At 51.6% G+C, this 23,216-nt stretch overlaps 2 protein-coding genes across 6 annotated transcripts in view; one reads left to right on the top strand and one right to left on the bottom strand.

The window, feature by feature from the left end:
- Window positions 1-879: 879 nt before the first annotated feature.
- On the bottom strand, window positions 880-21,050 carry SAP130 (Sin3A associated protein 130). 5 transcript variants are annotated; one of them, XM_075417583.1, is made up of 21 exons: window positions 20,961-21,050; window positions 20,163-20,262; window positions 19,634-19,869; window positions 18,852-19,010; window positions 17,650-17,761; window positions 16,016-16,140; window positions 15,041-15,165; window positions 14,300-14,450; window positions 14,007-14,097; window positions 13,611-13,715; window positions 12,358-12,499; window positions 11,964-12,085; window positions 9,710-10,012; window positions 8,506-8,683; window positions 7,137-7,241; window positions 6,021-6,382; window positions 4,344-4,592; window positions 3,918-4,043; window positions 2,878-2,981; window positions 2,078-2,191; window positions 880-1,854 (listed from the first exon to the last, which is right to left on the bottom strand). In XM_075417583.1, exons 2-21 carry the CDS (start codon window positions 20,254-20,256, stop codon window positions 1,696-1,698), a joined length of 3,162 nt encoding a protein of 1,053 aa, XP_075273698.1. In that variant the 5' UTR covers window positions 20,257-20,262; window positions 20,961-21,050; the 3' UTR covers window positions 880-1,695. The 5 variants fall into 5 exon arrangements, with proteins under 5 accessions (XP_075273698.1, XP_075273700.1, XP_075273699.1 ...); XM_075417585.1 differs by having other exon boundaries at window positions 4,344-4,589; XM_075417584.1 differs by having other exon boundaries at window positions 8,506-8,680.
- An 805-nt stretch (window positions 21,051-21,855) lies between these two features.
- UGGT1 (UDP-glucose glycoprotein glucosyltransferase 1) overlaps window positions 21,856-23,216 on the top strand; it is a 47,350-nt gene continuing 45,989 nt past the window's right edge. Inside the window, 2 exon segments of the mRNA XM_075417582.1 lie at window positions 21,856-21,874; window positions 21,877-21,954. Coding sequence (XP_075273697.1) covers window positions 21,856-21,874; window positions 21,877-21,954 — 97 coding nt within the window.

The raw sequence follows: 23,216 nt of genomic DNA, 5'->3' as shown, positions 1-23,216 counted from the left end.
ATAATCGTGAGCAGGCTTCTCAACGAATCGTTGACCAGTTGTGCATGTTCTGTTCTTGAAGCACAAGAAATACAAGGTGATAAGCAGCAGTTTCAGTCTCATCTTTTCCTCTCACCTCTCGCATTTTAATTTGTGCTATGCCACAGTCTCTTGCATTTCAACGTATGCATGTATATGCACAGACTCCTTGTGGGCTTGTAAAAAACTGTAGGGATATTGTGATCTTTTCTTTCTTCTAACCAAGGTAATTAGCAAACAATTACCATAACTTTCCTATTACCAAAGTTACAATTATACTAGAATTGTATCTTACCATGAAAGTGGTTTTATTTTAAAAAGTAAAATCCAGCGGATATGAAAACAAGTGCCATCCAGACAAATCTGAAACAAGTTGGGTTTTCTGCATGTGTTAAAACACAAGAACAGTGTGAACATGGATATTCTACTCACTCCTCTCGTTAAAGAATTAGAAATAAGGAATTAAATACTGTTTTTTTCTAATCTAACTTCTGGAAGAACACAGTTCAGAATAAAGTCAAGATAACAGCCCTGTAACTGGATGAAAGAAAAAAAAAGTATTCTTAAAACGGAATTAGTTAATGAATCTGAAGTCTCCTTGTGAGGAGGCTAAAAATGAACCCATTTGGCAACCTTTATAAAAAAATAAGGTTCATTGCACAGGCGCGTGGGGGGCAATCCATATTGCCTCTTTCAGAGCCGAAACGTGAATTGTCATCCCTCCCTCTGCAGCACAAGAAGCTGACTGCTTTCCACCATGCCATTTCTTCTCCCCAGAAGGCTGCTTTCACGGCTTTGACTTGGTTCTGAGTTTAGAAGTTGAATAGTTTCACTAGTATAAAGGTATACAAACAGCTCACATACAAAAACCTCCAAGTCCTTTATTAACGTTTCCAGGATGTATGTGGTACATACAATTAACATTACACCAGCTACAGGAAGTCCTCTGTTGCAAGAGGGGCTTCAAAACAAGGATCCCAGAGCACCAACATAGACACACACACACAGACACTACAAAATCACTTTGAAATGATTTCCCCCCCAACTTTTTTTTTTTTCTTTTTTTGTTTTTTTTCCCTCCTTTTTTTTTTTTTTTAATTGACAGCTGGGACTTCTGAGCCATTGGACATTCTGAATGTGGCAGATCTCCTCGTGCAGTGGCACTGGTATAAGAAGGCTACTTCAGACACTGGAAGGTCACAAGAACAAGAACTGAATGGGGTAACTGAAAGTGGTGTTGTCATTTCCAACGCTTTGAAGCACGGCTGAGTCGATACCTGTACGTCAGCCTCCTGGTGTCCCCTGCAGAGTCTCCTGCGTTATGGGTGTGTACACGCCTTGCGTGCGTTTACCCCTAAGCTGCAGAACAGGAGAGCACTGTCCACCACACGTTGCATCGCTAGTTCCAATTAGTAGGCACTGACACATCAGGAGGGTTAAACAAATGGGACTGGAAAGACTTTAAAAAGGGATGAGCCTGAGAGAAATCTTTGTTCATCATGAGAGATCAGCGACAATCCCTTCAGGTCACCAGGCTTCAGACGTCCATCTGTTGCCATCTGTTCCCTAAACTCATCCTTTTTATTCAGATGCTCTGCTTAAAAATAAACCCAAACTACAAAAAGGTTCAACTCCATTCTGTACACGTTCTCCACTTCCAGAGTCATTGTTCTGGCTTTAGACCTTCTCCTTTCGCTTTAGTTTGGATACCTTCTTGACAGTTCCATTCTTGTTTAGAAGCTTCAAAACACGGTCCTTGTGATCCAAGACCTTTAGCATGGAGTCTCGAGCTTCACTGATTTGATCCATCACAAGTTTACACCTCTGCATATTCCCCTGAAATGAAACGCTGTTGTGAGTGACAGCAGGCCATCTAGTCTGAGGCAACCGCTGCACCCTTCCCAATACCACTAATACCACGTGGATGAGGCTGGAAACGCAGGACGTGTACCTACGTGGGGTTTTTTTAAGCCAGCTTTAGCACTTACTAACTGCAGGAGGGTATTTTGTAACTACACGTAGAGCAGTTCTGCCGGGTTGAGAGGCCACAGGAACCTACCTGTATCAGTTCATTGATTCGATGCAAGTCGTCATCGGTCGCTGCCTTTTTCTTGGGAATGAGTCCCTCCTGCAGGGCGGTCAGTCTCTCGTACACGTCGTGCTCCAGGTTTGTCTAAAAGACATCAGCCCTTCATGAGAAGGCTCACTGCTAGGCCAGAGAACGTTCGCCCGCATTACGACAGCTACACAGAGAAGATGATAATCCGTTCCCCTCTCAGCTGCTCATGTTAGTGATTCAGAAGATGGAGCCTCTGACGTAGAGTGTGGCGCTATCATTCTTACTAACATCCTATTTACAGGATCGCTCCACTTCTGAACAAACATGGATCCTAACCAGAACTGTTTCCCCTGATTCTCACAATGCTATTCCAGGAATGCAGAGGTTTTGGGGAGTTTGGTGCTAGAATGCAGAGCACCTACCTCACCCCCAACCTGAAACAGAAGCATCCAGGAATGTGGATCAGTGCTGCCTCCTCAGATCAGCCGCACCATCCCAAACAGACGCTTCTTCAGACCTGTGCATCAGCGGGAGGGAGTTGCCAATTTTGATCATCTGTACAAAATACATCAGCTCTTATGTCTGGATCAAAACCAACACTCCAAGTTTCCAAGCCACTTACGCCACATTCCTGAGAAAGGGGAAAGCGTGTCCCACTCCCTTTGGGCACTACACACCAGCTCCTTTATGGCATCCCAGTGTCAGATGAGCACGTACTGAGTTTGTAAAAACATCCTCCTGTCTTACACAGCTCTGTGTTCCCCCACGTCGTAAGAAGCTGGCAAGCCCCATTCACCTACCAGCTGTAGTAGCTGCGCTGCACAGAGATGGACCTTCCACCCTTGTGCACGGCAGGATACACCCTTCTGATTGGCAATCTCCTGTAGCATAGCCTTCTTCTCTTCTGTGGCCAGGAAATGCAAAGACACATTACTCAAATTTCAAGAGTTCACCAGGCCTCTCTTCTCAAACAAAACCATGAACCCAAATCCTGCTCTCCACACGTCCCAACAAACGGGAATGAGCCACGTTTTGATCTGGACAGGAAAACAGCTACCCATCTGCCCCTGCTCTCACTTATTAACAGTTACCTGTATTCCCAGAAGAATTATATCCTCTTCCCCCCCTCCCCTTTAAAAAGTAGCGCTTAGTATTTTAAGTGCCCTGCATGAAAAAGTGAACCACTGAAATACATACGTGTTGTACATGTATTGTATCCCTGACGTATTTACACAGTTGTGAAAACCCAGTCTGCTTAAAAATTCTAAGAGATTATCTAAAAAACCCTAAAACCCAGTATGGGATCTCTATTTTCCTCATCTTAGAAAAGAATCTTCATTTGTTAGTTGACAAGACTAGTTACACTAAATCTAGAATGTTTTTTATTAAATCTGGTAGCTTGTTAGGTAGCAAGAAAATCTGAAAACTGAACTGTAGCATATCACCATAGCACATCACTTCTTTAAGGATTGCTTTCTTTAATAAGTTTCTGTCACTGTATGTAAATACATTTCTCAATAACTATATGATTTTTTCTTTTACAGAATTACGGCTAACTCTATGCAACGTCCTTCCCTTCTTTTCTCCTCTACCTTGAGAGCAGAAGAGATTTAGGTATCATCTAGCTAACGAAAGTCATTAGCTGACTTGCTCAACCCTTGTTGTCCAGATTGCCATCCAAACCTTTACGTGGGATTGCGCATCAACACCAGGTAGCTAAGCGCTCCTAAGACCCCCCGAGGAGGCATGCTGAGACCCCCTGAGGAGGCACGCTGAAGCGCCTCCTCCCAGCTGAATGGAGCTGCGAGGCTACGAGCAGCAGACTGAGCAGCAGACTGACCTTTCACCCGGACATCGCTGTATCTCTGGAAGTGGTGGTAAGCAGCTTTCCAAGGGTTGCGATAATGACGGAGCAACGTGATAGGCGGCCTTGGACGCACAGGGACGTATCGTACACCTTCTTCATCTAGAAAAGCATCCAGGGAGAACTCTGTCATTATCATCAAGGAGGTGAAGGGAGGAGATCAGCATGACACAGGCACTGCGGCAGCAGAGCACTAAGCACCGCCTCAGACAAAATGATGCTCTGTGTGTCGAGAAAGGTCGTTTTGCCTGAACATGACTATACCCAAAGTGCTGAGCAACAGGTGCTTGCATGCTGTATTATTTATATTTAGGAAGCAGGGGAATGACAGAGCACCTTCTCCAAGAAACAAATGGAATACAGGCACCTGAATAGGAGAAAAGACACTAGAGATGACAGTACCTATATACTCCTTTGGAGGAGACTTCCGCTTCTCTGCCTTCACCAGCAAACTTTTGGCAGTGGATTTCTCATCATCAGTGCTGTTTGTTTCCATCATGTCCCCTTCCTCTGTGGAGATGACATGCTGCTGCTTACGGGGTTTCTTCCTCGGGGAGGCACCAGGTGGCAAATCACTTGGAGGCATTGAAAGGTTGTTGGCCAGCAACGCCAGAGACGGAGACACAGTACTTGTAGTCAGAGGAGGGACTGCTGAGAGGAAGAAGAGAGGAGAAGAACCCAGACCATCAGTAGTGTCAGGGCAACACACTAGCGCTGTCTGAACACCACCTCCCAACAGCAGCTGCTGTTTCAGTGCACTGCGAGGAGCGCGGACGCCACTGTGTGTGCACTTCAGCTCCATGTGTGTAGACAGCCAGATACTAAGCCAGCAGCAACTGCTAGGACAAGCCTATGCCCTAAGACCTTTACTGTCTCATGTACAAGAGCATAAAGAACGATAGCAGAGACAACTGTCCCTGAATTCAATTCCTTCATATTTAAAGCTTATGTTGTACAAAAAGGAATCCACGCTAACGTCTGTCTTGTGTTACTGTAAAAAAATCTTTGCACATCTGCCAGCATGGATCGCAGTCGATAGCAAGCAAGTCCCCCTTCCTTCCTCCTTGTAATGTACGTAGAGACTCTCACGCAATCCAGTCGGGACTGCGGTATGCCTTGCAAGAGTCTACTTGTACTGCCAAGTGAACAGCACCATGCCAACAGGTTCCTGCCCCAGTCAACACACCTCCGAAGCTGGGCAGCTCAGCGGCAGGCAGTGTGGGGAATGCTCCTCGACATTCGGAGGGAAAGCTCAGTCAGCCATGACTAAGGCTGCAACAAAAAACTTCTGGGGTGGGATCTCTCGACAACTTGGCATACCCAGAACTGCCAGCAAGAGACAGAAGAACGCTGAAGAGCCTAGAGCTATCTGCCTGCGCTCCAGAGACAGCTGTAGCAAGCAGCTTCTCCCACCACAGGGCAACATACAGCTTTCAGGAGAGTGATGAAACCAACAGCCAAAACAGAACTCTGATGCCATGTAACCCATGAACGTGGGACTCGCTCGTATCATTCTGCCACTGTATGGTGCCTGATCCGAGATCCGTAAGGATCTGAATTCTACGGATCGTACCATCCGATAGCAACTATGGCCGTGCTGGATAAGTAAGGCAATATAATGAATACTTTCAATAAAGTTCTAGAGAAAAATATGCATCAGTCACAGGAGGGCCCTGCTAAGGCCTCCTCTGATCACTACTTCTTCACATAAAAGAAAGGCCCTTGGACCTGGACAGTAGAATTTGTGAGAAAACTGAAATAAACTCTACTGATCCACCCATAATATATTGGCACTGCTGCTGAGTGTGTGCTTTAAGCAAGGAGTTCGCTCAGACTCTTTGGAATTGGATCATTTGAACACGAACAAAGCAGTCCCAACAAGAAGTGATTTCATGGGAGATCAGAGAGAAGGCAAAGCACTTTGTGAATAATAAGGCCTATGGGGACCCTTTGACTGGTGTTCTGTGCTACTATGAAAGAGATGCCATTTCATTTTCAGGATGCAGGTGTTGAAATCGTCCTAGTTTCTACACTGTCTGAACAACAAAAGAACCAACCTGATGATTAACAACCACCTACCAGATACTGGTCGCATTATGTCCATAGGCTCCACCTCCTCTTTGATTTTGATCTCTGGTACGGCAGGACCCAGCACTGCTGAGAGCGCACCGCTCATGGTTGATGGAGGAGCCGGTGCTGCCACGATTGCGGTGGAGGTTGGTGGAGCGGCCGGGACAGCTCCTGGAATGGTGGAGAGCGCTGCTGCGGGCTGCGAAGTGGGGCTGGCTGCCGCGATGATTGCTGGAATGGCAGAGGGGGGCTGCTGGGAGGTAGGGGGGACCGCGATGGTGGGCTGCTCGCCGCCTTGACTGGACACTGCTTCCATAGACACAGTGACTGGAGTGGCCATGGACACGTGAATTTCAGGTTTTGGCTTGGCACTGTAGCACAAAAAAAGCAAAAACTGACATTAGGTGCATCCCAGTCGTGACCACCTAGCAAGGGAATGAGCCGAGCTGGATTCAGGCTGTCCAGTTCTTCCTGTACCAGTCAGCAACACATCGCTCAGTAACGTGTTTAACAACAGGAGCTGTCATCTCGGTTATACTTCCCCCTCCACCCCCTTTCTAATCCTTCATATTTATTATAGGTCCTCTGTATTTATGCTGTTTTCTTCCACTCACTGTAACAAGCAAATCTCGTGACTAATTCCAGGTAACTTCAAAGTATGTGTACAAGGAGCAAGACAGTTTCACACTATGGACAAGAGGAATTTTTACCCAAAGCTGTACTTCCTCCCCCCAGCTCTGTTTGCAAGAGCTCCCACTGTGGGCAGTAGTTATAAAATAATAAATTGTGAAGCCACTGAACTCAGCTGAAGCCAGGCAGAAGCTCTATTTACCTTTCTTCGGCATTAATTTCCACGTATTATAGAAAAAAGTTTTGAGGCCTATCCTTTACAATAGCTTTTTGTTTGTTTCTACCGAAAGCTCACAACCACATCTTTTAGCAGGCTACCGCCTCAGCTTCACAAAAGCAGAACTAGTCAAGCCTCTTCAGAGTTGTCACACTGACAAATTCAAAATAGATTACGTTTCCCAGAAGAAAGGAAAATGCTCCGATAGCCAAAGAACATAAATCAAACACGTACAATCAAACTGTTATGATGCAGCTGGTCGTTTCCTAAAGCCTTACCCGGCAGGCCTTGGCGATCCAGATGTGCTTCGCATAGCGCTCTCGACACGCGTGCTGGCTACCTCAGGTGGCTGAGGTGGAATTAAGCTTTTCCGGACTGCCAGCCTGTAAGAGACAGACAGAGCTAAGGTTCCCCCCTCCCTGAGGCGAAGACAGGCACCTCTGAGAGCACAGGAATCGGCCCTCTCTTGCCCCAACCAGGACAGGAGTCACAGCCGTATCACTGCACTCTGTCTTCAGTATAACCGACTTGCTACAGAAAGAGCCTCATTTTACTTTTCAAATTAGATGTTATGCTTTATTTTCTTTAAAGATAGATTAGTTGCTCTGGCCTAGTCTCACCCCCATTTAGGGCTCCTCCAAGAATGCCAGCTTTACGTTCATCCCACCGGTCAGAGCATCTTCCTGAGACTGCCAGGCTCCAGCATCGGACAAAGGGAGCTCTGGCCAGGCCACTGTCCTCCACTGCTACTTCAAGACTGAGCAAATCATCTGGAACTGAACAGTGCTCAGACAGGCACCTGCTTTGTTAAGCTGGACTAGACTGTGTCAAAGCCCGAGTCCAAGACCTCCAGCCCTGAATGTGGATGTTAGGCAGCACAGGGCTGAATACGGGAAAGTATCTGAGAGACTATTCAGTCTCCCGAGGGGCTGGAAGACAAACTGTTGTCCAAAATAATCAACCTCTCACGTGGAAGCATGCTTTACGATCTACCTCTGCTTCGCTCATTTGTTTCAGTTTTACAGCCTGCAGCTTCTCTGCCTTAAAAAAAGGTTTCCATCCAAGTAAAAAAAAATACAATTTAGTCTCATAGGACACAACAGTTCCAAATGTTTTCAGTTGTCAGTCAGGAGGAAATGCATTGTTAATTCTAAAGCTCTCTCTTGCCTCTTTATTCGGGCACTTAAAATTAGACAGGCAACATAAAATATTTTAGGAGTTTAAGTTACTCCCTCCCTTTTCCTAATCAGATTTCACAGCAGGGTACTAATCCTATCCTTTCTACTCATTCCACATTTCTTCCAAGAAAAGCACCGAAGACAAAGCACAGAATTCTAATTTTAGTAGATTCTGAACTCTTTGTTTTTATTACACTAAGCAAGAAAGCCTCAAATCCACTTTCCCTCAAAAGGTCATTTTCAAGAGCTGGGAGACAAACTGTCCTTCTCATTTTATTACCGACAGTAAGGAAACTATAGCCTGCCCGGGGGAGGAAAAGGAGCGTGCTTCGCAGATCAGCAGTTACTCACAACCACTGCGGACTGAATCACCTGCCAGAACTGTTCTTATCTCCACTGAAACGACTCCGTTTAGCCAGGCTGGACTGCACAGAGGCGTCATTCATGTGCCACCTTCAGTTCTACTCACCCGTCTGTGGTTGGCTTCTTCCGGAGGATGCTTGGGCGCGGGGAAGAGCCCTGGGCCGGCGCGCTGGCACTGGCACTCTGGCTGTGGGTTTGCACAACTGTCGTTGCTGCAGAAGCCGTGTTGAATGTGTTGCTAATAGGATTGGCTACGATGGTGGCTCCATCTGCCAAGACTACTGCTGGGAAGGATGGACATCGACACAGCAGAGAGAAGAACAGAGAGAGGGAAAAGCAGCAGTTACCTAAAGAAATCTGATGACAAAGTGGGTGTTTGCAGAGCATGTGTTGCCCATGCTCCCTTGACTCTCTCAATCTTTGGCTGCAGTGCTTTCAGACTGTTTTGTAAGCAATACCTTTGCTATAAGCAATCTGATCACCGAGCCTTCTGCAGGGAAGATGGAAACCACCTCCTGCCTAACAACTGCTGCTAGGGAAATAATCTTCTCCGAAGAAGTGGAAAACGCAGAAATCGCTAGGGAGATCACCAACACAACTGGGTCAACAGAATAACACTCCCGGTCGTGTCTGCGTGGCAAGACATGCCACTTGCAAGTAAGCACCGTCAGCTCTGTTTATGTTCTGACCTTCTGCCAGAGCCTGTTTGGCCAACTAGCCGATGCAGAGCGGTCAGAGAGTCAGGAAGTCACCGCGCAGCACCTCTGCCAGCTCTGCAACAGCGTATTCTCTTGGTTGCCATACCCCATTTCCTCAGAAAGCTGTCAGGGCTTCATCAGACCAGTAATTTTTAATGAAGCATGGTTTGCATCACAGTCCAACATCAGGTTACCACCTGCTGAAGGTACCTGGCCGTATTTTAATTGCTACTGTGACCTAACACGTAGCCGGAACAGTCCAGAGAACATCGTTTACTTGTAAATGATTTTTCCCTCAAGGCCTCACTGAAGGGAGGCAAGGCACTGGTAGTGCCTTGTTTAAGCTCAGGCACTACCAGTCTTTTCCACTGAAGCGACCCATTCAGGGCTACCCGCACACTCCACCCGGTATGCTTAAAAAAATAAAGAAATAGGTAAAAAATATTTGCTGGGAGAATATGTGTTTGAGTGTATTTAGCATCCACTACTGGACCACAGGGACTACAACAAGATCATTAATCAGAGTACAGAAAAAACCAAGCCAGATGCGTAGGACAGGAGCTCGGTTGCTCCACCCAGGTCCACAGCCCGGGCTTGGCCGGTTGCCCTTACCCGAAGTCTTGGTGTCGGCCTGCGGCTGCTGCGCGCCGATGGGCGCCGGCTGCAGCCCCGGCGTGCCGATGGGTGCGGCGGGATGGAGCCCTTGCGTCCCGATTGGCGCCGGCTGAATGCCCTGGGCGCCGATTGGCGCCGGCTGGATCCCCTGCGCGCTGATGGGCGCCGGCTGGATGCCCTGGATGTGCCGGGCGTGAGAGGCGTCGACGGTCATCAGCTGCATGGGGTTGAGGTGGACGGTGGAGGCCACGCCGACGCCGGTCTGAGCTGTGATGGCCGAGTTGGGCGCCTGGGCCGACACTGCGAGCAGCAACACACACAGAGCGCGTCACACCGACCCTGCCGGTCGCCTCCGGCCCCCCCGGCACCTCTCGCTCAAGCACTCGCTTTCAAAGACTATTTTGCTTTGACAAATTGATTTGGCAGCCTGCTTGTTGCAGTAGTAAATTTGAGAGTGGAGAGGCCAGATTGTCTGCCAGAGGAATTACGCGTTACTGCTTATTTCCATCCCATTTTCTATCTCAAATTGCAACGAGAGAAAAGATCAAGTTTTAACTCCGCTTTTAGACTCAAATTACGCTTCTGTCCTCAGCTTCCAGTCTCAGAAAGCTGCATGCTATTTTTGCTGTCTTATTTTACAATGCTTGTAAGCACCAACACTTGGCATTTTACCTGCTTAAAAAAAGTAAATTTAAAAAATCAGAAGTCTAAGCCATTTCTTTTCAAAAGACAGTCTTTCCACAGAGTTTATCATTACATCAATTAAAAACCTCCAAACCTCTGACTGTACCAAGGCAAGCAGAGACTCAAGTGTGAGTACTTTAAAAGAGGGCTTACTTCCTTACCCCTCTCCCCAGCCACATGATCATAAAGAAAACCAGTTTTTCTTGGCACAAGCGGACAAACTGTCCTGAAGCTGAGCACAATCTTATCTGGTTCGGAATGGGGCTCGCAATTATAGGCTGGATTCCACGGCTCAAACGAGCACAAAGTCTTCCTGTGGCAGAACAATGTTCCCAACGAAGCACCTGTTCTTACTAAGAAGTTCATTTATTCGAATTTACAGCTCTGAGCAACTACGATTCCATCTTTCCAGATCCACCATGCCGTGTGTTACACTTCTCCCAGGCAGCATTTAACGACGCCGTTCGGATCCCCGCAGCTCCTGGATCTCCAGCCTTCACAGCACAGCACCACGATTTCTGTAGCCACACGCAGAACGCAAGCGCGGACTCGCCAACAGCGGACTTGCTCGCTAACAATGGGGAGCCCTCTTACCGCAGAACAAGCTGGGTTTGTCATTGTCACAGGGTTTCGATTAAGTTCTGCTGACAAGACACGCTGAAAACAGCTGTCAAAAAGCTTAAATCCGGCAGCAGGTCCCTGAAAACGGCGGCTGTATAATGCACGGCACGTTGATTCTCTCAGTGGAACACCTTAGGCAAAGCGCTCCTGTTGCAGAACTTCCTATCCAACAAAATCCTCCTGGGAGACTGCACAAACAAAACCAGCATTTGGAGAGCCAAAGCCAACGTTCTTCCCCAAAATTCCATACTAATGCTCCTTATCTCAGTGACCTTTTAAAAAGTCTCCTCTGCACTTTTACAGAAGCCCTGACCTGGCTGTGCTCAGCACAGGTTCGTGTTCCTCCAGATACTGTGAATCCTCCGCTTTGAGTTGTCACCAGCTGCTGCCACAACTGGGACCTTTGGATGATGCCTCAAGTCAATTTAACAAGCAAAATGTTTCTCGGCAAGTTTCTGCTGAAAAACACGTATCTGCTTTTTTAAAAATTAGCATTAGCCTACCATCACCCCAATATGCTACAAAAACTGAAACTCCTGACAGGTTTCTCTCTCAAACTGTACACTCATGTGGAAAGAGATGAAAATGGGCTTGTCAGAACACCAGGGAATGAAGACGCATCAAAGAACTGGTTTGGTTTGGAGGAGTTTAACTGCTTTGATTTGCAGAATCCAAAACTTTTACTTATAGAGATGCAAACCCTTGGATGTCAAACGTGAAACTCCTGAGCAAGCTGTTACTAGCTGGGCTTTGTAGGCCGCCGAAGTAGTTCAGCACCCCTTGCCCACGAGTTTTTCCTTCAGCCCACGAGTTATCAAAGACTCTGTGTGACAAAAAGCCAGAGTCAAGCACAAAAGCCTCTTCGCTTCTGCCACCACTAAAGCTCATACGGAAGCTAAGGACCGAACAAAGCGTCCACGTCACCTCGCCCCAAAGCCTGTCTTACCTGGATACTGGCGAATGGTGGACACCGAGCTGGTGATGGGGGTGTAGGTGTGTGCAGTCAAAGGATAGGCAGAGGGCGGGTATGTTGGCAAGAAATACTGGAACTGGACAGGCACCGACTGCCTGCAGGCATCAGAAAGAGCAAGTATTACACACACCATTTCAGCAGTTCATCTTCAACCCCTGCCTCTGGGCCACTCCCTGAGTTTTGTAATCTCAAATATCATAAGCTATCAAGCATCTCAACTACCACGACTAATTCAAAACTCCCAAATCCCCCCCCTCCCCATTTTTTCAAAACACGTTACTTCCAGCATATCAGAACCCAGAAAAGCAGCAAGGCAGTCAAAACCAACTCATGCACGCTCTCATTCATAGAGCTGTTGTCTCCCTACCTGTTGTCATTCCTGGTTTCCATTGCTACCGGGTTTGGAGACGCCCGGTGACTGGAGAGGGGTATGAGATTACTCCTCTCGGCTGTGTAATCGGACTGGATCCGGGGAGAAGTATGCGTGATCTGCTGAGGAACCACTTTAGCTGCATAAAGACAGACGTGTAATCAGTTGACAGTCAAAGGAAAAGTTGGTAGATGCTGCAAAGGAAGAATAATTCTCCTGGCAAACACCTCCCTACAACCTCCTCCCCTCCAGCCAGAAAGAGCATCCCATCCCCAGATGACTTCCTACCCACAGTGACGACAGTTTTCTCAACAGGAAGAAAGAACAAGGGAAAAGCATTTTTCATCAATTTGTACCAGAATAGAAGGACATTATAAATGCATATATAAATTATACTTGCTAACAGATTCAGTTATTCCAGTGCTCAAATGAAGTTAATTTTTTTTTTCCTTTGGATCAGCTCGATCCTTTCTGCTGTCAAGAACTTATTTATCCAAGTTTTCAGAGCAGAACTTGCCAGAGACCAAGGGAAATGGGATGAAGGCAGTCAAGTATACACAGACAGTGGCCAAGAAAAGAAAGAAAACACCTACAAAAGCTTTACAGGAAACACTGATGTATAACTGATGATACATGATATATGAGTTGATGATATATGAGTTGTATAACTTCATGTGATGATGATATATGAGTTGTATAACTTCACTGCTTGGAAATTTATGGCAGGAAAAGACATTGCAAGATTTCAAAAGAACCAGAAGGAGGTCAGCAGGAAGAGAGAGATGAACAAAAGGAAAGCTAGGCAGCTCTGTTGGAAACATCTCCCGCAGATTCCACATCCAGGCAAATACGTTCCCCACTTCTAGGCCTCAGTGGTTTACCTCCAGATGAACACACCAACCAAACTCGACTTGGCTACACCTAACGCCTCGAGAAGCACAGGAAGGAACTTGCAAAAGTTACAACTCCTAGTATATACAGTGCAGGCTCTGAAAAGCCAAAAAGCCCAACTTCGTCTGAAAATTCAATTGAGTCAGTTAATGGGCCATTTTATTACTTATTCCTCCTAGAACATCTATTTCTTCCTGCTATTAAAAAAGCTATGCCACAGCAGATCTGTTAATTGGTTTCTCCCAGCTTGAACTGATTTTATTCCCCGCCTTAATTCGCTAGTACGCACAAACACTGCTAGCATAAACAGCAAACCGAAGCATCAGTCAGACACTCTTCTTAGAGCTGAAATCACTCACCAACTGGGATGTTTGAGGTCGTGACAGCTGTAGCATGGGAAGAATGGGAGGGCATTGTCATGGTGACAATGGTGCTTGTAGGCGCTTGGGTGTGAGACACAGAACCTAAAGGGAAAAAAAAAACCCACCCCTCGTATGAGATCTTTCTGCAGAGCCCTATCACACCAGCATATCTGTAGCCAAATGAAGAGGGCAAAAACCCCAACTCAGACAACCTCCCTGAAGAACCCAGTAATTTCTCTCCTGAAGCCTGCTCATGCACTTCCAAATGCAGTCTTTACCATAAATAATTCCTCAAAAGTAATCAGGTTCCATCTTCAAGGAGGAAACCCGACAGAAAGCAACAACAGAAACCACAGCCCACAACTCCCCCACAACAGCGTTACGAATACTCACCAGCTGTGGTCGCTGAAGCGATCGTATTTGTTGCCAAAATAGGTGCCACTGTTGCTGCTGCCACCGGAGTACCAGTACTGAAAATGGTTTTCTAGGAAAAGAAAACGAAATAAAACCTTCGAGTTAGAAGACGAGTACACTAACTTAGTATGGAATCATCCTGCATTGACTGTAAAAAACACGACTTGCCAACCTAGTACTAACCTTCTCCCAAATGTAATCATAGCACTAAAGATCGGAACAAAAGAGACGTCTAGACGAAGCAAGAGGATTTTTTTCTGCTCGCAGTTTACCTGAGCCATGGTGTGGAGCTGTGGCTTCTGTGTTCCTATAGCTGGGTGAGACGGTAGTGTAATCCGCGTGGCCGCGTCCCTGGGCTGCGCCGGCCGCTGAATGCTAATAGCTGCAGAAGGCGGGTGCTGCTGGATAGACAGGGTGGGTCGACTGGAGAGAAAGAGAAGCGGTGATGAAGACAGCCACGTGGATACTAAACGTGAAAGATGCGATGCAGGGACACGCATCAGGCCTCGGCGTCTTTCTCTTTGAAAGCAGGCACTGCTATCAAATATATGGCCACGTTCCTTACGCTGCTTCACCTACACGGTTCTGTCCTCACCTTCCACAAGTACCCAGCCAGGGGGGCAGACTTATCAACAACACGTATCGGTCCACAAAACAGACTTTCTGTAGGGCATGCTGGCCAACATTCACGTGTCTTTTTTTCACCATGTCTTCATAAAAAAGATGGGCTCAATTAGCCACAAGTTCCCGCAACAGAAACCCTGCTTTCCAGGAAGCGGGAGATCACAGCTGATTCATTAAGCTCTTTCTTTCGCAGCGCACAGAGCAACAGTTCACGTTGACAGTAATTTTCATTCATCGAACTGCAAGCATCTGCACTGTGCAAGCATTACTATTTCTGTATGATCCCACCCCACCTCCAGAGGATTACCAGCTCTGGATGATTGACACCCGTTTCCCCTTCCTGCAGCCTCCGTAAAGTCGGAGCGCTGTACACTTCAAAGCGTCGTTACCTGAGGGTTGACTCCGTAGCATGTGCCGCTGTTGTGGTTATAACAGGGGACTGAGCTCTTGTGGCCGAGACAGTTGCCACCACAGCCGGAGGAATAGTGCTTGAAGTCGTCACGGGAGGACGAGACTACAAAAACGAGTTGGAGAGACACATTCAGAAAAGAAATTCCACTACTTAGACAATAAGTAGGAATCAATCAGCTAAAACTGTTTTTTCCTAGCTCTCATCGCTAAGTTTCGGCATTCTAAGATGTTTCCAGTCTTTCTGACTCGATCTTACGCAGAGCTGTCCTGGTTTTCAATGCAGGTGCATCACAGGAATCAGTAACGAACAAAGTTAACAACCCTGGATCCCCTGAAGGTTTTTAGGGAAAACCCCAAAGGTCAGTTCCCTTTGGAATGAAAAGGAACCCCGATCCAAGAACACACAGGAAGTCAAAGGTGGTTACACTGGGATCCTAACTGAAAGCACAGAGTAAAAATGTTTAACCCTTTCTGCTAACACTGAACACTAGTACTGCTGCAGGGAGACGGTATCTACAATCTTCTCCTCTTCTCCTCATATCTGTACATAAGCTGAGATATACAGAAGCATATTAAGATGAGATTTTTTTTTTAAATTCTACATCAACACATATATCTAAGAATGAATCAACATGACCACATTGTACCAGACTTTCCAGACTTTAAAACTTGAGTATATCTGAACTAAATCCTCCTCCCAGCTTCCAAGCACTCTGCAGACAGTTAAAACCCCAATTTCTGGCACCAAGTCCCCAAAGGGAATACAGCCACAGGACGAATGCAACTGGATCACTACTGGCTATTAGAAACTGGCACCCGAGCAACCCAACTGGAGGAGAGCAGACAGCAGCCTCAGCCCAGCAAACGTTACAGGTCACACATCACAAGCGCGTGCCCGGCCGGATGGGGAGCCGGTGGCCAGCGCTGCGCGGAGCCACCCGGCTGCTACCTGCCTGGATCGGCTGGTGAATGATGTGCTGCACTGCCGGCTGAGCCGCGGCGGCGTTCGGCAGCTGCGACGCTGGCCTCAGGACCGTCGTTACTTTAGAACTGGACATCACCGCAGCAGCCGCTGCACCTGGGAAACAAAGCGAGCGCGTTAAAATACCGCGCAGCCACACGGCTCCGTCGTGGCCGCAGAGACTGACTCCTGCGTTAGCTGGTACGTATTTCAGTTTTCATGTTTTCCATATGTCTGTCAGCTCGGGCGACACTGGTTTAAAAGTAAGGCTTGCAGCAAATATATGTAAGGTTCACAGAAGTACGTGGGGAAGGGTAGGTACTATTTTAAATTAATTGGCTTTATTGATATTTCTTATTCCCCTGCAATAACCTTATATTGCAAATCCAATCATTTTCTATTCCAAGCTATGGAAATCAGTAGAAATAACTCAGTTTGATTACCAGGCTAATGTGTAAATTTGCCTGATACCAGCAATAATCTCACTGCACCTGATTAAGTTCGGAAGAAAAAAATACACATGCAATAAAAGAAAACCCAAAACAAATAAAAGCCCACCCTTTTAAACCTGCAATTTGATTAACTGGTCTACTGTTTGCTGTGTCCTGCTCGTAAGACACCACTGTAGAAGGCAAGTAGCCTTGAAGTCATTTGACGGACTAGACTGCGCAGCTTCCGTAGCTGTCCCCAGCCAAAATTATTACCTCAAAAATTAATATTCAAGCTGAGAGAAAAGGAGCAGGAAGCAAAAAAGAAAACAGGCGCTAAGTGACAATACAAAGTTTGTGGCAGCTGTCCTACAAGAATCGAGTGAACAACACTACGTTTCACTTCAGCTGCAAATAAAGCTGCACAGTCCTTTCACCTGCCCTAGTAAAAGAAAATTAGGTCTTTGCTCATGGCAGTTTGTTTTTCTTGAGTGACCAACAACACTGAATATGAACGGAAATACAAATACAAGTGGTACTCTGGATTCAGATCAGCTTAAAGTTGAACTAGAAACCCAACCCACAGCTTTTTGAAAGTAAAACTGCAGTCAGGAGCCAGACAGGCCGTGCTGAGCACAAGGCTCCTTTTAAGGTGCTGATCTCCTGTTTTGTAAGCTGCAGCAACCAAAACCCTGGGAGACCAGAGCCAGCAGTTATCAGCAGCATTTAACTCAAGGGTAAATGCAAACGCACACCATAGGGTACATCAGCATGCACAAAAATGCACGCGTGATCCTGTGACAGGGGGGTACAAGAATATGCCCCCCAGCTGCTCAGGTGCCACTGTCATAGGGGAGCAACGCTTGCTACCGAGGATGTGCGTGACATTGCGCAGGACAGGTCAGCCTACACCAGCAGAGTGTTTCTTCTCAAAAGTGTTCACTGTTTTAACAGGACAGAATCAAACTAACAGACGTGCTGGTGTCTGCCAGCACTTTAAACGCCGTCACACAGCCCTGCCCTGAGCGGCTGAAGGCAATGTCATGCTTAAAAGGCCAGCAGTCGCCTAGCTGTGCTAGCAGTTTTGACAGCCGAAGCGTTGGCTGCATGAGCTGCAGAATTTTGGAGGCGAAGGCTCGATGCACCTCCCCTGAGCGGCTGTGAGCAGAAGGCAGGGACAGCGCAGCCACAGCTTTACCTCGGGGCAGGTGAGAAGCTCCGATGTGCAGCGGGGGCCCAGGAGCGCTGCTTCTGATGATAGACATCTGCACGTTGGTAGCCATGATATGATGCAAGTTACTAGGATGCCCCTGTGCAATTAAAAGAAATAACAAAACCCCAAATGAACTATGAGCTGTGTTGACAAGAACGAATGGCCACACTATGACCATACCTAAGCCCCAAAGACAGGGATCTTGTAGAAATTCTTGGTGTACAAAGGTACATTACAAGCTGAGTTTCTACAGGATAAAGCTACAGAGCCTGCTGACATTGCGTGTGGAAGATGTGAACATTTATCTATATCACCAATCTATATTTTCTCGTTGGTACACGGTGACAGTCCGCCCGCAGCCACCCACATGTCACCCAGCGAGATGGCCCTTCTGCCACTAGCGAATTCCAAGGCACAGATCCGCACCACCTCCCCAGTTAAGTCCAGAGAATGGTGGGAACCTGGCAAACGCTGCAACAAACCAATTCTATTTTCTTATAATTCCGGACTTCTCAGGGCTATTAATGAAGATGAAAATCCACTGAAACTGCTGCATGTCCATAGCCAGCCTAACTCAGATCCACCTCAAAGCACGTTACATCAAAGCCCCGAGACTTCAGAGGTTTTGTGATGAGTGCTCTGGCAAATTAGTTTCAAATCACAAGGACCGGGGCTCTGCAGTCAAAGTTAGAGGGGGAGAAAAAAAAGTTCTAAAGCAGTATCTATGCCTCCCCCCCTCAAATTTTGTCACTAGTGGTTGAATAACCACAAACTGTTCACCAGTCTCTTCTGATCTGCCCCCAGGAGAGCTAAAGAACACTGCTGCGATGAATCCTGGCAGTTTGTCTGCACCAGAAATCCTCCAAGTGATGCTGAAACAGCAGGAGGTCTTAAGGCGAGACCGAGCCGCACAGCGGCTTTTGGCTACGGCTCTGCTGTCGCAGCCTCCCTGTGCCACACCAGTGGGATGATTACAACAAATCGGCAGCTTTCTGAAGAGCAAGTGATGACTGGGCCTGAGGTTTAACGCTCCAACAACCAGCGGCCACTGAATGGGGAAGCCTGCTCTCCCTCCTTCCCTCCTGCTGCAAGGGCCCACCTCAGCCATACCAATATTAGCACCGAGCTAATCACGCAGTGAGCTGGGACAGGAAAAAAAACAACCAGAAAACCCCCCAAAACCAGACCTGTTGCCCACTGATTGTTGCCACGGGAATTGTTGGGGCCTGTGGTATGCTGCTTTCCATGGTCACAGTAACTTGCCCAGGAACCTTTGCTGGAGCCGAGAGAGTAGAGGGTGGAGCAGGAGCAATGGGCCGGCTGGGCATGGTGGGCTTCAAGGGAGGCTGCAAGAAATACAGAGACAGAAATGTTGGCAATTCCAGATCAGAGCTCAGTGTTGAAGCAGAACTCATTCTGGGGGGTCAAAGCCTGGAGAGAAAGTCCGCTTTGCACAAGGATAATGACGGTGAAGTATCTGGAGAGGAAGGATACCGGTCATTTAGGGACATTCCATTTCCATTTCAGACAGGGCAAGGGTGTCCTGTGTACCGGGAACGCGCAGGAGGGTTGGACTGGATGACCCACAGAGGTCCCTTCCAACCCCGACCATTCTGTGATTCTGTGATACGGCACGAGCGGAACCTGCTGGGGCCACGGCATTCCCCTACAGACAAGAGGCGCTCACCGCTAATTCAATATCCTCATCTGCTCCTGCGCTGAGAGGGGGAGATTTCAGAAAGCGACTGAAGTTGCCCTACTGTTACGAGACAAACCCAACCCACCCCCCAGCACCAGCGCTGCGACGCGGTGACGTCCCGCGTGCGCCACGGGGACCAGCAGCGCACTCTCAGTAGCGGCGCGCCAGCAAAGCTTCAGAAGCAAAAGCGGGGAAGCTTCTGGTGGAATTTATTCTCGCTCAACACTCGCGGCATCGATCGTCTGTCCTCCCCCCGTGAACCCCCCTCACCTTCATCAGCCCGTCCGAGAAGGAGAGCGGCACGGCGGGCGTCAGGTGCGCCGCCGGCGCCGTCACTGTCACCGGGGCGCCGGACTGCACGGGGTGGTGCTGCGCCAGCATCTGCACCTGCGGGTACGGCCGAACCACCACGGGCTCCTGCTTCTCCTCGCGGGGCTGCATGGAGCCGCCGGGGCCCAGGTGCTCCCTGGAGGCCACGTCCGAGTCGCGGCTGGACTCGTCACTCCCTAGGGAAGAGAGGAAGGAGGGAGCTCTGAGGGCCAGGTCCGAGCCACGCTCTCAGCAACCGGCCAAATAACGGCGATCCACCCAGGGGCGGCAGCCCTGCGACCCCCGGCACCGCCTCTGCCGGGCCCCCTCGGGGCTGCGGGCCTGTGACGCCGGGAAACCGCGGAGTCCGCTCGGACAGCGACCGGCTCGGCCTCACCCGCCCACCCACCGCCGGGACCGCCGCGAAGCCCCCCTCGGCCGGCCGGCACCGACCGCCGGCGGCCCCGGAGGGCGCCCGGAGCCCGCTTACCTGCAGAGGCGGCGGCGCTGGTGGGGCCGGGCGGCGGCGCTGATCCCAGGGCGGCGGGCGGCGCGCCCGAGCGGGGGAACTGCTGCGAGCTCATCTCCGCCTGCGGGCACCGCCGACCGTTACGGTGCGTCACAGCGCGTCACAGTACCGGCACCCCCCCTGCCTCCTCCCCGGGGGCACCGCCCCCCGCTCCCGCCCCACTCATTGGGCGCGGCGCTAGCGGCACGGCCAGCCCTGCGCCAATGCGGCGCGCCCTCACCACGGCAACCAATCCAGCGCCGGCCTCCCCGGCCAGTGAGGAGCGACCGTACTACTGACCTCACGGGGCGGCGAGCCAATGGCGGGGAGCACAGCGCTGGCCAATGAGGGCCGGCCGTGCCGCCCGGGCCCGCCCCGCCGTGCCGCCGTGAGGGGCCGCAGGGCCCGGATGTTCCCGGGAGCGCGGCGGGGCCCGCGGCCACCCCCCCCGCACCGAGCGCGTCCCGCAGCGTCCGGCCCGGCCCCCCCCGGCCCGGCCCTGCCCTGCCCCGCCCCGCCCTGGCCCGGCCCGTACCGTCCCTTCCCGCCCTCCCGCCCCGGTCCCGCCGCCGAGCAAGGCCCCGCCCCTCCCCTCTCTCCTCCCCGCCGCCTCAGCCGCTCGCCCCGCCCCGCAGCGCTGCCGCCGGGCACGGGCTCTCTCCCCCCCCCCCCCCCCCCCGCCGCCGCGCACTGAAGCGGCGGCCGCCTCCCGCCGCACTTCCCCGGTGCCTCCCTCAGCCGCCGGAGCGGGGAGGTGCCTGGCGCTACCCGCGGCGTTACCTGTGCCCGGGGCGCCGGCGGCAACCGCCGCTGAGTCGCCGCTGCCGAGAACCGAGCTCCGCTTCCGCCGCCGCCGCTGCCCACGGCGGATTGGCCCCGGTGCGCCCCGCCCCTCTCGCGCTCCCCCGCCCCATTGGCTGCGACAGCGCGCCCCGCCGGCCCGCTGGGAGCTGTAGTCCGCGCGCAAAGCCCTCGCGAGACGCCGGAGGGGCGGTGCCCTGCCCCGGCACGCGATTGGCCGGTACCCGTGCGGTTTCCTAGGAAACGCGGCGTGGGCGGGACCAGGTATTAGCCACGCCCCCCGGCGGCGGGCCCCGCCTCCCGCCCGGGCCGGTCCCGCGCCCCCGCTCTCAGGGCCCGGCGAGGGGCCGCCCTGACGCCTCGAGCTGCCTCACGGGGCGCGCGGAGGGGAAGGGGCTCTGCCAGTCACTGCACGGCGGCCCCGAGCCCCCCGGGGTTCCGCTGCTGCCCGCGGCGCCGGGCTCGGCCGGGTTCTGCCCCGGGGCGCCGCCGGGCGGGCGGGAAGCCGGCGTTACAGTGGTCTTTTAAAGTGAAACCCGAGGAAACCTGGCGGTGACACAGCCGCGCCCGCGTTACCCCAGCGGGCCGCGCCCGCCCCTCGGGTCGCGCCCAGCCCCGCCAGCAGCGGCCGGGGAGGGTCCGGGCGCGGTTCAGCGCTCTGCGGGGCGGCCGTCGGTCCCGCGCCCCGGCCCCCGCCCTCACCCCGCCGCGGCCCCCGCGCCTGGCTGGGCTCTGCTCCCACACGGCGGCCGGGAGCGGGGCAGCACCCGGGGCCGGGGCTCTGGGGGCGGCTGAGGGACCCATTGGCGGGCGCGGAGGGCGGACCCACCGCCCCCAAGATGGCGGCCGGGTGACGCTCTGGCACCGCGACTCGATGGCGGCGCGGCCCCTCTCGCCGGCAGCGGAAGCGGCGTGCCCGGAAGCGGCGGCAGCGGCGCTGGGAGCCGGAAGGGCGCGTGGCGGCCGGTGCCAGGTGCGGTTACCACGGCGACCCGGGCGCGGGTGGCGGCGGCGGTGGGGCCCGGGACGGGGGCTGGGCCGCGGCCCCTCGGCCCTGCGGCGGGGCCCGGGAGGGGCGTGCGGCCTCTGCGCCCGCAGCCGGGGCCGCTCAGCCAGCGGGCCGGCTGCCGCCGCACCGGGCAGGCGCCGGGCCGGGTGACTCGGCTCCGCGGGGCGGGACGCGGCTGTCCCCTGAGCTGAGGAGCGGGGGGAGAACCCCCGCAAAGCCGGGGCGGCGCGGCAGCGGGACGCCGCCGGGCCCCCTCGCCCCGTGCCTCCGCCGCTCCCCGCGGCGCGGCCGCGCTGGGCTTTCCCCTCCCCATTTCACACAGAACCAGGGCTTCGTTCCCGTCTCCCGCGGAACGGGAAGGCAGGCCCGAGCGGGCGGCGCAGGCGCTGCGGCCGCAGAGCGCACCACTGTGCATTGCCGCGCTGTCCCAGCCACCGCGGTGGCCGCGAAGGGCCCGATCGATGCTGGAGGGACCGCCAACGCCGTGGCGGAAGCCGTGGTTTCGTTCCACGAATATCGACCCAGCCTCCTCCTCCGTGAGCAGCGGTGGCGGTAGCCGGGAAGCGGCGCGCAAGGCCACCTGGCCGCTTCCCGGGGCGGCGTGGAACAAACGTCGCGTGCTGCTGAGCACGTGTCCCTTCGCACGCTACCGCAGGGCGTCTCGGGTGTTACTCTGGAAGGGTGCTGAGCTACAGAGAGAGCAGCGGGCGAGTGATTGCTGGAGCAGTGGGAATTTTGAAACTCAGCTGGGGCAGGTGGTTTTGTTGTGTATGTACACACAGACAGGCAGAGCTGTAACTACCGGTACGTAACACGTAGGCAAAGACCGTTTTTTACATTGAGATCGCCATGAGAAAGAGACACGAGTCAGATCCTGACAGGCCGTCGGGCGTGACAGACCTGGAATTTGAGTGGGCTGTTCTTCCAGTTGCGGGGCGAATGGAAAATGACTTAGAAAAATAAGGATTACAAAGCGAGAGAGCGCCTGGATGTGTATTACAGTCCAGGCAGAGAGGGCGGAATAAAGCTTGACTTTTTGGAGATTACGATGGAAAGCTACCAGGAGAATTCACGCCTTCCGTAAGCCGAAGGGCTGTGGGCCAGGGAACTCCACTCAGCTGAGTTACGGTGAGTAGGTCAGAGAGTATATGGCCATGAAAGTACACACGAAGGACGATACAGAAATGGTGCTTTTTCTGTTTTTTTGGGGCTCATTTCTCACAGTA

The sequence above is a fragment of the Opisthocomus hoazin genome, chromosome 4 (assembly GCF_030867145.1).
Source record: "Opisthocomus hoazin isolate bOpiHoa1 chromosome 4, bOpiHoa1.hap1, whole genome shotgun sequence".
NCBI lineage: Eukaryota > Metazoa > Chordata > Aves > Opisthocomiformes > Opisthocomidae > Opisthocomus > Opisthocomus hoazin.
Note: the sequence above shows the minus strand (reverse complement) of the source record. Positions and strands in the feature narration are given on the sequence as shown.

What these genes read in the sequence shown, in the direction of transcription:
- SAP130 (XM_075417583.1), bottom strand. Translation starts at nt 20,256, where the DNA reads ATGAGCTCGCAGCAGTTCCCCCGCTCGGGCGCGCCGCCCGCCGCCCTG. An exon ending in TCATTCACCAGCCGATCCAG is followed by an intron (nt 15,166 to 16,015) that starts GCAGGTAGCAGC and finishes TCGTTTTTGTAG; the next exon opens with TCTCGTCCTCCCGTGACGAC. An exon ending in CACCATTCGCCAGTATCCAG is followed by an intron (nt 10,013 to 11,963) that starts GTAAGACAGGCT and finishes TGCTGCTCGCAG; the next exon opens with TGTCGGCCCAGGCGCCCAAC.